At 47.0% G+C, this 13,025-nt stretch overlaps 1 protein-coding gene across 1 annotated transcript in view; it reads right to left on the bottom strand.

Moving 5' to 3' along the window:
* The window catches only part of DROSHA (drosha ribonuclease III), a 176,059-nt gene that overhangs the window by 159,440 nt on the left and 3,594 nt on the right, over nucleotides 1-13,025 (bottom strand). The window contains exons 2-4 of the mRNA XM_072152739.1: nucleotides 8,281-9,137; nucleotides 6,372-6,443; nucleotides 3,381-3,618 (exon numbers count right to left, since the gene is read on the bottom strand). Coding sequence (XP_072008840.1) covers nucleotides 3,381-3,618; nucleotides 6,372-6,443; nucleotides 8,281-9,137 — 1,167 coding nt within the window. The remainder of the gene's footprint in view (nucleotides 1-3,380; nucleotides 3,619-6,371; nucleotides 6,444-8,280; nucleotides 9,138-13,025) is intronic.

Genomic DNA, 13,025 nt, shown 5'->3' with positions numbered 1-13,025 from the left:
CTCTATCTGTCCACAAACAATAGCCCTGCCAGGACCTTATATTCATGAATAATATTATAAGATTCTGGCAGGGCAAATGTTCATGGACAGATAGAGATTACATGACCCTGCATCTGCGGCCATTTTATGGACAGGAATGTCTGGCTGATGAGGTAAAAGACAGGAGGCTTCACTTTACATATCAAGAAAGTGGTGCAGAGCTTTAAATAGATGTATATCCTGCCCCCACACATTACAAAAACATGATGTAAAGGGGCCAACCCCTTTAAAGTTATATATTGAAATATAAATGTCACCTCTACATATGCTAGAAATACTAGGGAGGCAATTAGCAATTCTTCTTAAAGGGGATCTTTAACCCCTTCACGACTGCCATATGGCTATATTCGTCCTATTTGCACATGCCCTGTGCATAAATGTCATGACAGTGGCCAACTTCAAATGGTTACATGTCCTGGACCCTGGCACATAGAAACACAATTCTGGTGTCATATTAAACAGGATATTATTTACAGCTTTCTATTTCCAAGAGTTCAGTAAATATCCTTAAATTTTCTGTTCTGAGAAGCAGCCATGAATGATGTATAATCATACTAAAGAGCCAAGTCTCCTCCTTAATAGGACACCGGAATTGTGTTTCTAGGTGCCAGGGTTCAGGAGATATAGGAGTTTGAAAGAAACCCCCTATCCCGTGGATAGGGCCTAACTTGCTAATCAGACCCCTGCAGATCGCAAAAATGAGGGGTCCTTTGGACCCCTCGCCGCTCCTCAGACTAATGGAGCAGACGGCTCTGCTCCATTAATATCTATGGAGCTGATGGAGATCGGTGAGGGTGGCTCCTCCGGAATTTCCGTCAGCTCTATAGAGATTAATGGAGCAGAACGTTCATTTGCCGCCGTCTGCTCCATTACTCTGACGGAGCTTTTACAATCTGCTCCATTAAACTGACCCCTTGCTTTCGCGATCTGCGGTGGTCTCCGCACTGACACCCCCACTGCTTAGCCCCTATCCCGTGGATAGTGTAACTTTGCTTTGTGGGAAAACCCCTTTAAAATAAAAACCTTATTCATGTCTGGCATCACTATTTAAAAATAAAAGTAAAGTGTTTATGCCAAACGGACAGAATTTCAGTCCCCCCCCCAATCCGCCCTTTCAAATTGTTAACAAAAGTTAACGTTTTAACTTTTAATGAGCAACTATGGTGGTATTCAAAAATGCCCTAATAATAATAAAATAATTTGTCATAAATTTAATGTTAAAAAAGGAATTCCGTGTTGGGCCTTGTTTTCTTTCCTCAGCACACATTATTTCCACAGTTCCAATTCCCTCTTCCACCTGTTTATACATGTGCCCAATGTGCTTTCACAACATCATTGGGTGCAATTTATCTGTCCACTCCTAATATAATGAGGTCTCGGATTAGCTGCCTGCTGCTCCTGCTGGGGTGTTACCACGCTCCACTGATCTCTCTATGAACAGCTCTTTGCCATGTGTTGATATACCGTTTCACTTGCTTAGATAACACTTCACACAACGGTTTGGGATTAGACAGGTAACTGCATTCCTGGGAATAAATTTCCTCCAGAAATTCATTAGAAACCTTATTGTAAGCTTACACTGACAAGAAGAAAACTCTGCAAGAAGAAAACTCAGGGAAATAAGGGGGAAAAAAAAAAAGAACAGTCACAGAGGCCATTTTCCCTTAAATGTATGTATAATCTTAAAAATATATACACAATAGAATACACAACCAATAGATGGACTGGAGGGCCAGCAAACATGCAGATATACCACTATATAACTAGAAAGAAGGGAAACCCATGTATATCCTGCAGATCCATAAACACATTCAACCAATAGTTGGGATTTTAACAAGGTGTTGCCCAGGATCATTTATTTTTAATCATTTAATTTCCAAATTGTCTGAGAAAGGGATGTGACCTTTGGAGAAAGGGGTGTAGTCTATAGTAAGGTGGGAAAAAGCTTGTGCGCACAATTTAGAGCAGCTAAAAGTAGGTCTAAAAGTAGAATTTAACAGTCTTAAACTGCGAAATATTTATCAACACAATGATACATCTGATGCAGCAAAAGACTAGTGTTGTCAAATACTACACTGTCAGAGTTCCCCAATGTCTCAGTACTAAAAGCTTCTGAGCAACTAGTTCACATCCCCATGTAGTTCTAAGAGCTCATTCATACAACTAGGGTTGCATGCTTCAATCGGGATTCTGTCATTTTCAGTACGAAATGACTTCTGCTCTTGTGCTGACTCCTAAACACAATGTAAATGCCCCATGTGACAGCACACTAAACATTGAGTCCAGATAATCTTTTTTTTAAAGTATCGTATAGAGTGTTGAGATACTTCTCCGGGTAGACATTCTGTCCTCGGTCCTAAAACACCACTTCCCTCTGGATCCTACCATATGTGTGTTAAAAAATATTCCCCAAGCTGCTGGATAAACAAGCTTCCAGACGACTCCTACATTTGTTCACTGCAGCTAGATGCCCGATCTTGGCCAGATGAAAACAAACAAACAATCTACCCCTCAGTACAATGGGGCATCTCACAGCCTTCTTCTAAAATACTGTAGATAGATTTAATTCCATATGGGCCCTCTGGGATGACTTCTGGAAGGGAAGAGACGAGTGCTGAAAGGAGGACCCAATGGTGGGCCTACTCTTCTGCAACTGGGTAAAGGTATCGCACTCCACCCCCAAACCACCCCACCCTTATTATTTTCCTTATGTGTATCCTTCTATGTCCGCCTCCATGTCTCTATATGCAGGTAGTTTAAAATTAGTTGTTTCACAAAGAGCCCCCTTGTACCTCAATGGTTTTGCTCTCTCTCTTCCATGCTCACTTAAAGGACATCTACCATCAGGATGACGGATTGTAAACCAAGTACACTGACATACTGCTATGTGCCTCCTCTGGCAAGCTCTTCTTTTAGCTTCTTATACCCGTTTTAAATGGTTTTTACAATTATGCAAATGAACCTGAGGGGTCCCCTGCTCCATAGGTGTTAATGGAGCCTGAAGCCCCTATGACTCATTTGCATAAATTTTAAAGCTTTTTTGTAAAAAACAGGGCATAAAAAGATAAAAGAAGAGCAGATAATGCCAGAGGGGACACACACCAGTTTGTCAGTGTGCTTGGTTTACGATCCGTCATCCTGGTGGTAGATTTCCTTTAAGCTATACCTGTATTAAATGTGTACTCTTTCTGCATTTGCCTCTGAATATTGGCAATGTTTAGTACTGTGACACACTGCTTGTTTTTAAAATTCTAAAAAACACACAACAAAAACTTTTCAATATAAATACAGTTATATATATATTAAAAAAAACAGCTAAACAGTTTGGGAGCATTACTCACTACTTGGTCCATAGGATCACTAGAGTAGTAGCTTTCAGAATGGGTGCATCGGACCCACACAGGTTTTAGCAAATCCTCATCGTCCTCATCATTTCTGTCCAGCAGGTTGTCATCCAGAAGATCCTTGTCTTTTAACACAGTATAGGAATTTTCTTTGCGGGATGATGGACTTTCAGAGGCAGTTTCTTTTTCTTCATCTTCCCATCTTGTTCTTTTGCGGTCTCTACTAGGGGATGAACTATAAACACATATGATAAACTCATTTGCTCTTCATAGAGCCACACATCATTATTATGCTATGAACTGAAAAGATGACTCCACATGAAAACAAATCTCCGGCTGATTAATCCTTTCTTTCCAGCCCCACATACAATCTCCTACGCAGCTAATTTACGTGTTGCGTTTCATGACACTGCACCCTCAGAAGAACGGAACTGACAGACTGAAAGCCTAATCATGTAATGGAACTAGAATAGTCTGTTCCCCATCACTAAAACCATATTCCAATGTACAAAAACTCCTCTCAGGTACAAGGAAGCAAATACTTTAAATTAAGTCAAAAAACCACTGTACAGGCTTATTCACACATTATTTTTTTTCTCAGCATACCATTGATGATTTTCACTGATGTCTTACGGAACCAATTTTTGGGGGAAAAAAAAAGGGTAAAAAATTTTTAGAGCCTGTCCTAATTTTTTCCCTTTTGTAGATCATGAAAGACAATAGAAGTCTATGGGGGACATGTATCTTTATTTCTGCTAGTTTAACTGTCTCATTTTTTCTACTTTTCACTGCGTTTTTGCTGTCACTTTTTAAGTAAACCTTGGTCTGCACCTTGTGCAGTGTGCCTCATGCATCTTTATTTTCCAGATGTTCCGTTACATGACTTTTCACTCATGTATCACTTTTTATGTGAATTTTTAAGCGCAAACCTGCACCTGGTCAAGGACAGGTGCAGAGGAAGAATTTTATTTCACGGACCTTGTTTTAACATGTAAATTGGAATTATTTCACATGCTTTAAATATTTTAAAATTTTGCACATAAACCTGCTGGGCATCGAAAGTTTGACCAGTTTTATTTCTTAAATTTGTAAATTTTTGCATTTACATTTTATTGAAATGAATGGGTTACTTCTAAAGGTGAGGTCACACGTGGCGTTAACAAATCCGTTTTCAAACGCATCACAACAGTTGAGAAGAGACGATTTGCCCAATTACATCGCTTTGAACATGGCGTTTAATAAACGCATACTTTAACGCAATATTAACACATGTTAACACTGTTAACTAACATATTTGTTCACTCTACATTAGCATGTATGTTAACACAAGTATTTTGTAAATGCAATGTAATTAGGCAAATTCCCTCTTCTCAGCTGTTGTGATTAGTTTGAATACGCATGTGTTAACGACACGTGTGACCCTAGCCTCATTTGTTGTCATCTCCCTGGGGTGTGACTAGAGTGCAGGCCACTGCCTCAAATCTAACATTTTGTCCACTCCTGCATATAACCCCCTCACATGGTTTGTGTCCACGTGGATTTGAGACATTTGCAACAAAAAGACAAAATAAAAAAATAAATAAATTAAAAAAAAAGAGGCAAAACTTGCGCCTGCCATGAGAGGAAAAACTAAACATGTATCACAAGAAAAAAAACATGATCATACATGAGGCTCAAAAAAGAGCTCCTGTCTGCTGTAGTAGGAGCACATCCTGCTGAGCTGCGCTGCTGGAGCAGGAGGGAGGGTGAGACAGTGTAACAGCTAGTAAAACTACAGCAGACCAGGGCTCTGGTAATGCCCCCCCAAGAGCCCTCAGGCTCATAAGCATAATTTTACTAGTTGATTTAAGATGGAAGAAGAGCATTGATAACAAATATATGAAGATTACCACAGTCTCAGAGCCTCGATCTATAAGCAAGTGTCCCATGTTTATCATGCTTAAAGAGAACCCGTCAGGCAAAAAACTCCCCTAAACTAAATATATTTTCATAAACTGCCATTAGAGAGCATTGCCTCTATCCCTTCATTGTCCCTCTACATGCCTGTAAACTTAAGCAATGAGGTCCTAAAGCTGTATGCAAATAACCTGTGAAATGTCCAATGAGTCATTAGCATATTCAAGCTGCCCGGCTTATTCATGAGTGGGAGGGACAGCCACACCCCCAGTGCATGACTGACAGCCTGTATAATAATGTAAGGCTGTATAATGATGTGCTTCCTGGTGCTGGCGCCCCCTGCAGCCTGTGTGTGTGTATAGGAGAGATACAACCGCTCCAGGCAGCCATGATATAGCAGAACATGTCAAGTACTTGTGTAGCTGATGTCTGTGTCTCACACCTGTGTATGGTAGGATGCAGCATGTCAGCAGATGCAGCACACACACTAGCAATGCTTTACTATACATTACACACAGGCATGAGCAGGGGGAGGGGAGGAGAAGGGAGGGGTAACGGGTGACATCACTGCCTCTGACCATGTGACCAGCCTCATTTACAAAATAAAGAAAAGATGATTTTATAATGATTAATGTATGAATTGACTAGATAAAGGCTGGGATGGGATCCTTGTGAGCTGCTCCAACAGGTAGTGGTGACAGGACTAGTGACACAGACCTGATGACAGGTGTCCTTTAATTTTGATGATAGATTTCCTTAAAGGAACCTGATAAAATTCCTAATACCTTTATCTTTAAGAGGTCAGTGGAGGACAGGATAGAAAGCCGATTTACATAAACTGCTTAAATAAGTAACAAAGGAAAGAAAAAAGAAGGTTGCAGAACACATTTCTTAAATAAAGTATATTACAAAGTTTACTTTCATCACCTGCACTATTCATTTACGCAATTTTGTCAAAAGTTTACTTCTGCTAAACTATTTTTTTCATTTGTTTGTATATAATATAACTGATAATGTTAAAGTAAAGTTCCAATTAGCATTTTCTCTAACCGGAGATCCACTTTGGATTTCCACTAAAGGAATAGCAGTTACCTTCTTGTTCTTTTCCTATAACTTCTGTCCGGACTTGGGGATCTTCGGCTATCACGATGCCTGTGCCTTTCCCTTTATAAAGAGAAAATATAACAATTCTTAAAAAAAGCAAATAAATGTGTGTATACTTAAAAGGCAAATAGTAGTAAATATTATAGTTACAATAAAAAAAAATAAATACTTGCATTAATCCTTACTTACAGACTGTATTATCTGCAGTTACAATTCCCTAGCCTCAGAGTGCATTCACACGGGCGTCTGGGGTGGGGGTGGGGGGGAGGAGATGTATATGCGGCTGCAAATGTGGCGGCAACGGCGGCCTGTTCCGTACACGGGAAAAAAAAAAAAAATAGAGCATGCACCATCTTTTCCTGTGTGTGTAGCCGTGCACCGCTGTTCTCTATGTAGGGGTCACCTCCTCCTCTCTAGCGCACAGCGGTATGGCGGCCCTATGGCGGCTGGCCGGGCAAACGGTTGTGTGAATGTACCCTTACTGTAAAAAAATCCTTCTCAAGGAAGAAATTTTATTTGCAAAACACAGATGACGACAGTATATCTGCAAATATGAGTGGGCTCCAAATGTGGCAATGTCTAGTGGTAATGTCGCTTTCATTAATTGTGTCATAACCATAGTCTGTGAATAGTTCCTACAGCAAATGCATAGTAATTTATTTTTTCCTCTTTTTATTCTTTTAATTACTGTTTTTTCAAGTAAAAGGCAACATTTAAAAGTTTACAGAAAATTACAGCAAATCTATTAACATTTAATAAAAGGTTGTCCAGGAGTTAAGTATATAGAAATAAATAAAATAAAAATCTCCCCTGAGCTGTGCCGCTGCTGGCCTCTGTTTTATATATATGCTGGTGCCATCTCCACCACTGCTGCCCACCTGCTACAGCATTGGTTTCCAGCTACAGCAGGTGAGCAGCTGTGGTAAACACGGTACCACCAGCCTCTGTATAGGAAACAATGGCCAGAAGTGACAGTTATGTGGTTTTATTTATTTTTAAAGTCCCTTTTTCCCCATAGATAAAAAAAAAAAATAATAACTCCTGGATAACCCCATTAAGAATGGAGTAAAAGAAGTATTAGAATAATGTAATTAAAGTGAATATTAACTCTAACAACATGAAGCGATTATGCACATTGTATACAGTACATCAATACCTAGAACTGTAGGTTACTGCCGATTTCAATTGTACAAATTTGCAAGTAAATCCAGGGCCGGACTGCCCAGTGGGGAAGATTCTGTTTGGGCTGCTCATAAAGTGGGGCTTGTTTCAGACCTGCATCATAAATCAGTTGCTCCCTAAACAGCCTCCAGAGCCAGCCCACTCCTCTGCTATTGATCCTCATGCTCTAAATTGTTACTGATATCTAACAATTTTTTTTTGTCCACTTGCATAAAAGCCAGACTCAAGTTAGAATGTAAAGGTGGTGGATTTTAATAGTTTTTACCCCACTGGAAAATCCAGAAGAAAGTAATCCTTGTGAACTTGCTCTTAGTAGATCGAATGCCCCTTTCACATGAACGTGTGGGGACAGGTATCTGGCCACACAGTCTGCGGCTGGATATTGGTCCACATAGAAGCCTATGGCTCCCGGCCGTGGTACAGAGACCATCACACGTGTTTCACCATACTGTCCACGGTAAAAAGAGAGAGCATCCTGTATGTATAGCCAGGCACCATGCCTCACTATGAAGCAGAACTCACCTCTCCTCCCTATAGCTTGTGGCTGTATGCCATAGCCCAGGCGAGCATACATTCGTGTGAAAGAGGCCTAAGTTCTAGTGCAAGTTTCCAAAGCACAAGAAAAAACTAAGAAAATTTGTCATTTATTAATGTAGTGTGATTTACTAGATATATAAACATTTATATATCAATATACAGTAAAGCTGTAACCTACCTGTTACGTTCATAACTGCCATGTCTTGGAGGGGTCCTACCATGGGATGCGGTCCTACTGTATTCATACTCTGATCTACGTCGACTGCTTTCTGGTCTTCTTGTTCGGTCAGGACTCCGTCCACGATCTCTGCGGTCAGAATGCTTTTCTGAGCGGTGTCTGTCACTATGGCTGTACTCTCTGTGCCGGTGAGCATCATAATGCTTACCCCTGTCTGGTGCCCTGTGGTCACTCTGTGCTTTACCTGCTTGGTACTGACTGTGACTTGTATGTCGGTAATGGCTGCTGCCTTGAAAAGATGCCGAATTTGGTTGGTAACTATTAAAGTTAGATACTGGTTGAGGTGGAGGGGGTGGTGGTGGAAAAGATTGGGGTGGATAGCTAGAAGTATATACTGGTTGATACCCAACATGGGGCAATGGAGGGGGCATAATAGGTGGTGGCGGCATTAGAGGAGGTACCATGTAAGGATAAGTGCTTTGTGCAGTGGGTGGGCCAGCAGGTGGGGGATTACTTGGCCCAATAGTAGAAGGAGGGACAGGAGGAAAGCATGGAGGCATCGGGTAACTTTGCCTGACAGGATAAGTTGGCCTGGGAATACACTGGTTTATTGTACTTTGTGTTGGTGGAGCAACAGGCGGTGGATAACACATGTAGTCCGGCCTTGGTGGTATATAGTTAGTATTTGGAAGGCTAGGAAACGTGGGAGGTGGAGTACTCTGTGTATCATATGAATACTGCCCAGAAGATGGCTGTAACTGGGCTGGCCGTACATTTTGCGGCCGATATGTCTGCATTGAAGGTGTCTGGCCTCCTCTAGCTGACTGGCCGCCTCTTCCTGACTGTAAAGACATTACCTGAAGAATAGACAAAAAACAGTCAACAACGATCATTTGTTAATAAACATTGTTTAATAATTAAAAAAAAGCTAAAATTAAATAAAAAATAGAATTGGTTGATATTTAGAATAATTATTACCGCATATACTCGAGTATAAGCCGACCCCCCAAATTTTGACACAATAAACTGGAAAAACCTATTGACTCGAGTATAAGCAGAGGGTCGGAAATGCATTGCTCATAGCCCCCCAGTATATAGCCCGCCCGCCTGCCTGCCCCCTCGACTATATAGACCTCGACTATATAGCCCGCCCGCCCGCCCCCTCGAGTATATAGAGCGCCCGCCCGCCCCCTCGAGAATATAGAGCGCCCGCCCGCCCCCTCGAGTATATAGCCCGCCCGCCCCCTCGAGTATATAGCCCGCCCGCCTGCCCCCTCGACTATATAGCCCGCCCGCCTGCCTGCCCCCTCGACTATATAGCCCGCCTGCCTGCCCCCTCGACTATATAGCCCGCCTGCCTGCCCCCTCGACTATATAGCCCGCCTGCCTGCCCCCTCGACTATATAGCCTGCCCGCCCGCCTGCCTGCCCCCTCGACTATATAGCCCGCCCGCCCGTCTGCCTGCCTGCCCCCTCGACTATATAGCCCGCCCGCCCGCCTGCCCGCCCCCTCGACTATATAGCCCGCCCGCCCCCTCGACTATATAGCCCGCCCGCCCCCTCGACTATATAGCCCGCCCGCCCCCTCGACTATATAGCCCGCCCGCCCGCCTGCCTGCCCCCTCGACTATATAGCCAGCCAGCCCGCCCGCCCCCTCGGCTATATAGCCAGCCCGCCCCCTCGACTATATAGCCAGCCAGCCCGCCCGCCCCCTCGACTATATAGCCAGCCCGCCCCCTCGACTATATAGCCAGCCCGCCCCCTCGACTATATAGCCAGCCAGCCCGCCCCGTCGACTATATAGCCCGCCCGCCCGCCCCCTCGATTATATAGCCCGCCCGCCCGCCTGCCTGCCCCCTCGACTATATAGCCCGCCCGCCCGCCCCCTCGACTATATAGCCCGCCCCCTCGACTATATAGCCCGCCCGCCCCCTCGACTATATAGCCAGCCAGCCCGCCCGCCCCCTCGACTATATAGCCAGCCAGCCCGCCCGCCCCCTCGACTATATAGCCAGCCAGCCCGCCCGCCCCCTCGACTATATAGCCAGCCAGCCCGCCCGCCCCCTCGACTATATAGCCAGCCAGCCCGCCCGCCCCCTCGACTATATAGCCAGCCAGCCCGCCCGCCCCCTCGACTATATAGCCAGCCAGCCCGCCCGCCCCCTCGACTATATAGCCAGCCAGCCCGCCCGCCCCCTCGACTATATAGCCAGCCAGCCCGCCCGCCCCCTCGACTATATAGCCAGCCAGCCCGCCCGCCCCCTCGACTATATAGCCAGCCAGCCCGCCCGCCCCCTCGACTATATAGCCAGCCAGCCCGCCCGCCCCCTCGACTATATAGCCAGCCAGCCCGCCCGCCCCCTCGACTATATAGCCAGCCAGCCCGCCCGCCCCCTCGACTATATAGCCAGCCAGCCCGCCCGCCCCCTCGACTATATAGCCAGCCAGCCCGCCCGCCCCCTCGACTATATAGCCAGCCAGCCCGCCCGCCCCCTCGACTATATAGCCAGCCAGCCCGCCCGCCCCCTCGACTATATAGCCAGCCAGCCCGCCCGCCCCCTCGACTATATAGCCAGCCAGCCCGCCCGCCCCCTCGACTATATAGCCAGCCAGCCCGCCCGCCCCCTCGACTATATAGCCAGCCAGCCCGCCCGCCCCCTCGACTATATAGCCAGCCAGCCCGCCCGCCCCCTCGACTATATAGCCAGCCAGCCCGCCCGCCCCCTCGACTATATAGCCAGCCAGCCCGCCCGCCCCCTCGACTATATAGCCAGCCAGCCCGCCCGCCCCCTCGACTATATAGCCAGCCAGCCCGCCCGCCCCCTCGACTATATAGCCAGCCAGCCCGCCCGCCCCCTCGACTATATAGCCAGCCAGCCCGCCCGCCCCCTCGACTATATAGCCAGCCAGCCCGCCCGCCCCCTCGACTATATAGCCAGCCAGCCCGCCCGCCCCCTCGACTATATAGCCAGCCAGCCCGCCCGCCCCCTCGACTATATAGCCAGCCAGCCCGCCCGCCCCCTCGACTATATAGCCAGCCAGCCCGCCCGCCCCCTCGACTATATAGCCAGCCAGCCCGCCTGCCCCCTCGACTATATAGCCAGCCAGCCCGCCTGCCCCCTCGACTATATAGCCAGCCAGCCCGCCTGCCCCCTCGACTATATAGCCAGCCAGCCCGCCTGCCCCCTCGACTATATAGCCAGCCAGCCCGCCTGCCCCCTCGACTATATAGCCAGCCAGCCCGCCTGCCCCCTCGACTATATAGCCAGCCAGCCCGCCTGCCCCCTCGACTATATAGCCAGCCAGCCTGCCCCCTCGACTATATAGCCAGCCAGCCCGCCTGCCCCCTCGACTATATAGCCAGCCAGCCCGCCTGCCCCCTCGACTATATAGCCAGCCAGCCCGCCTGCCCCCTCGACTATATAGCCAGCCAGCCCGCCTGCCCCCTCGACTATATAGCCAGCCAGCCCGCCTGCCCCCTCGACTATATAGCCAGCCAGCCCGCCTGCCCCCTCGACTATATAGCCAGCCAGCCCGCCTGCCCCCTCGACTATATAGCCAGCCAGCCCGCCTGCCCCCTCGACTATATAGCCAGCCAGCCCGCCTGCCCCCTCGACTATATAGCCAGCCAGCCCGCCTGCCCCCTCGACTATATAGCCAGCCAGCCCGCCTGCCCCCTCGACTATATAGCCAGCCAGCCCGCCTGCCCCCTCGACTATATAGCCAGCCAGCCCGCCTGCCCCCTCGACTATATAGCCAGCCAGCCCGCCTGCCCCCTCGACTATATAGCCAGCCAGCCCGCCTGCCCCCTCGACTATATAGCCAGCCAGCCCGCCTGCCCCCTCGACTATATAGCCAGCCAGCCCGCCTGCCCCCTCGACTATATAGCCAGCCAGCCCGCCTGCCCCCTCGACTATATAGCCAGCCAGCCTGCCCCCTCGACTATATAGCCAGCCAGCCCCTCCCGGTGCGTCGCAGGCACCATGACTTCATAGTGTGTGCCGATGCGGCTGACTTCACGAAGACTGTGACGGGCCAGTACCCGATGTCGGAGCCGCGATGGATGCAGGGGAGCGTCAGAAGGGGAGTTCACTTTTTGTTTTTTTCCTTGACGAGAGTATAAGCCGAGTTAGGGGTTTTCAGCACATTTTTTGTGCTGAAAAACTAGGGTTATACTCGAGTATATATGGTAATATGATTGCTGCCAATCCTGCACAAAAGCCCCACAGGACCGTAAACATCTGGACCTTTCAAGACAACAAGTGCCATGGAGGATACCGGAATAAAGATTTTAGGTGTAAGGATGATGCCACACATGCAGTTTTGAATGCATTTTTGAGCAGTCCCACAAAAAACGCATGCGTTAAAAACCGCACACGGTTTTTGAAAACGGTTTTGACCAGTTTCAATTAAGATAATTGGTCAAACCTGTCAAAAAAGCATGCGTGTGACCTAAACGCATGCTAACAAGCGGTTTTTGAAAATGCATGCTTTTGCGTTCTGAATGTGCATGACTTTTTACATGTTTACCATGCACTTGGCTGGTTTGAATCCGTTTTTCTTCGTTTCTAGAAGTGTAAGCAGCTTTGTAAATGTAAATGCACCAAGAATGCACTGTGTGACTGCACCCTTAATCTCAGAGATTCATTAACAGACAATTTAATCCTATGATGATTAACCAGAGGGTACTGGTGCTCAACCCTTATCAAGAACTGCATGGAGATTTTAGCTACCGTATATTCCGG

Source organism: Engystomops pustulosus, chromosome 5 (assembly GCF_040894005.1).
Source record: "Engystomops pustulosus chromosome 5, aEngPut4.maternal, whole genome shotgun sequence".
Taxonomy (NCBI): Eukaryota; Metazoa; Chordata; class Amphibia; order Anura; family Leptodactylidae; genus Engystomops; species Engystomops pustulosus.
The sequence above is the reverse complement of the archived record's forward strand: the minus strand, read 5'-3'. Positions and strand labels throughout refer to the sequence as shown.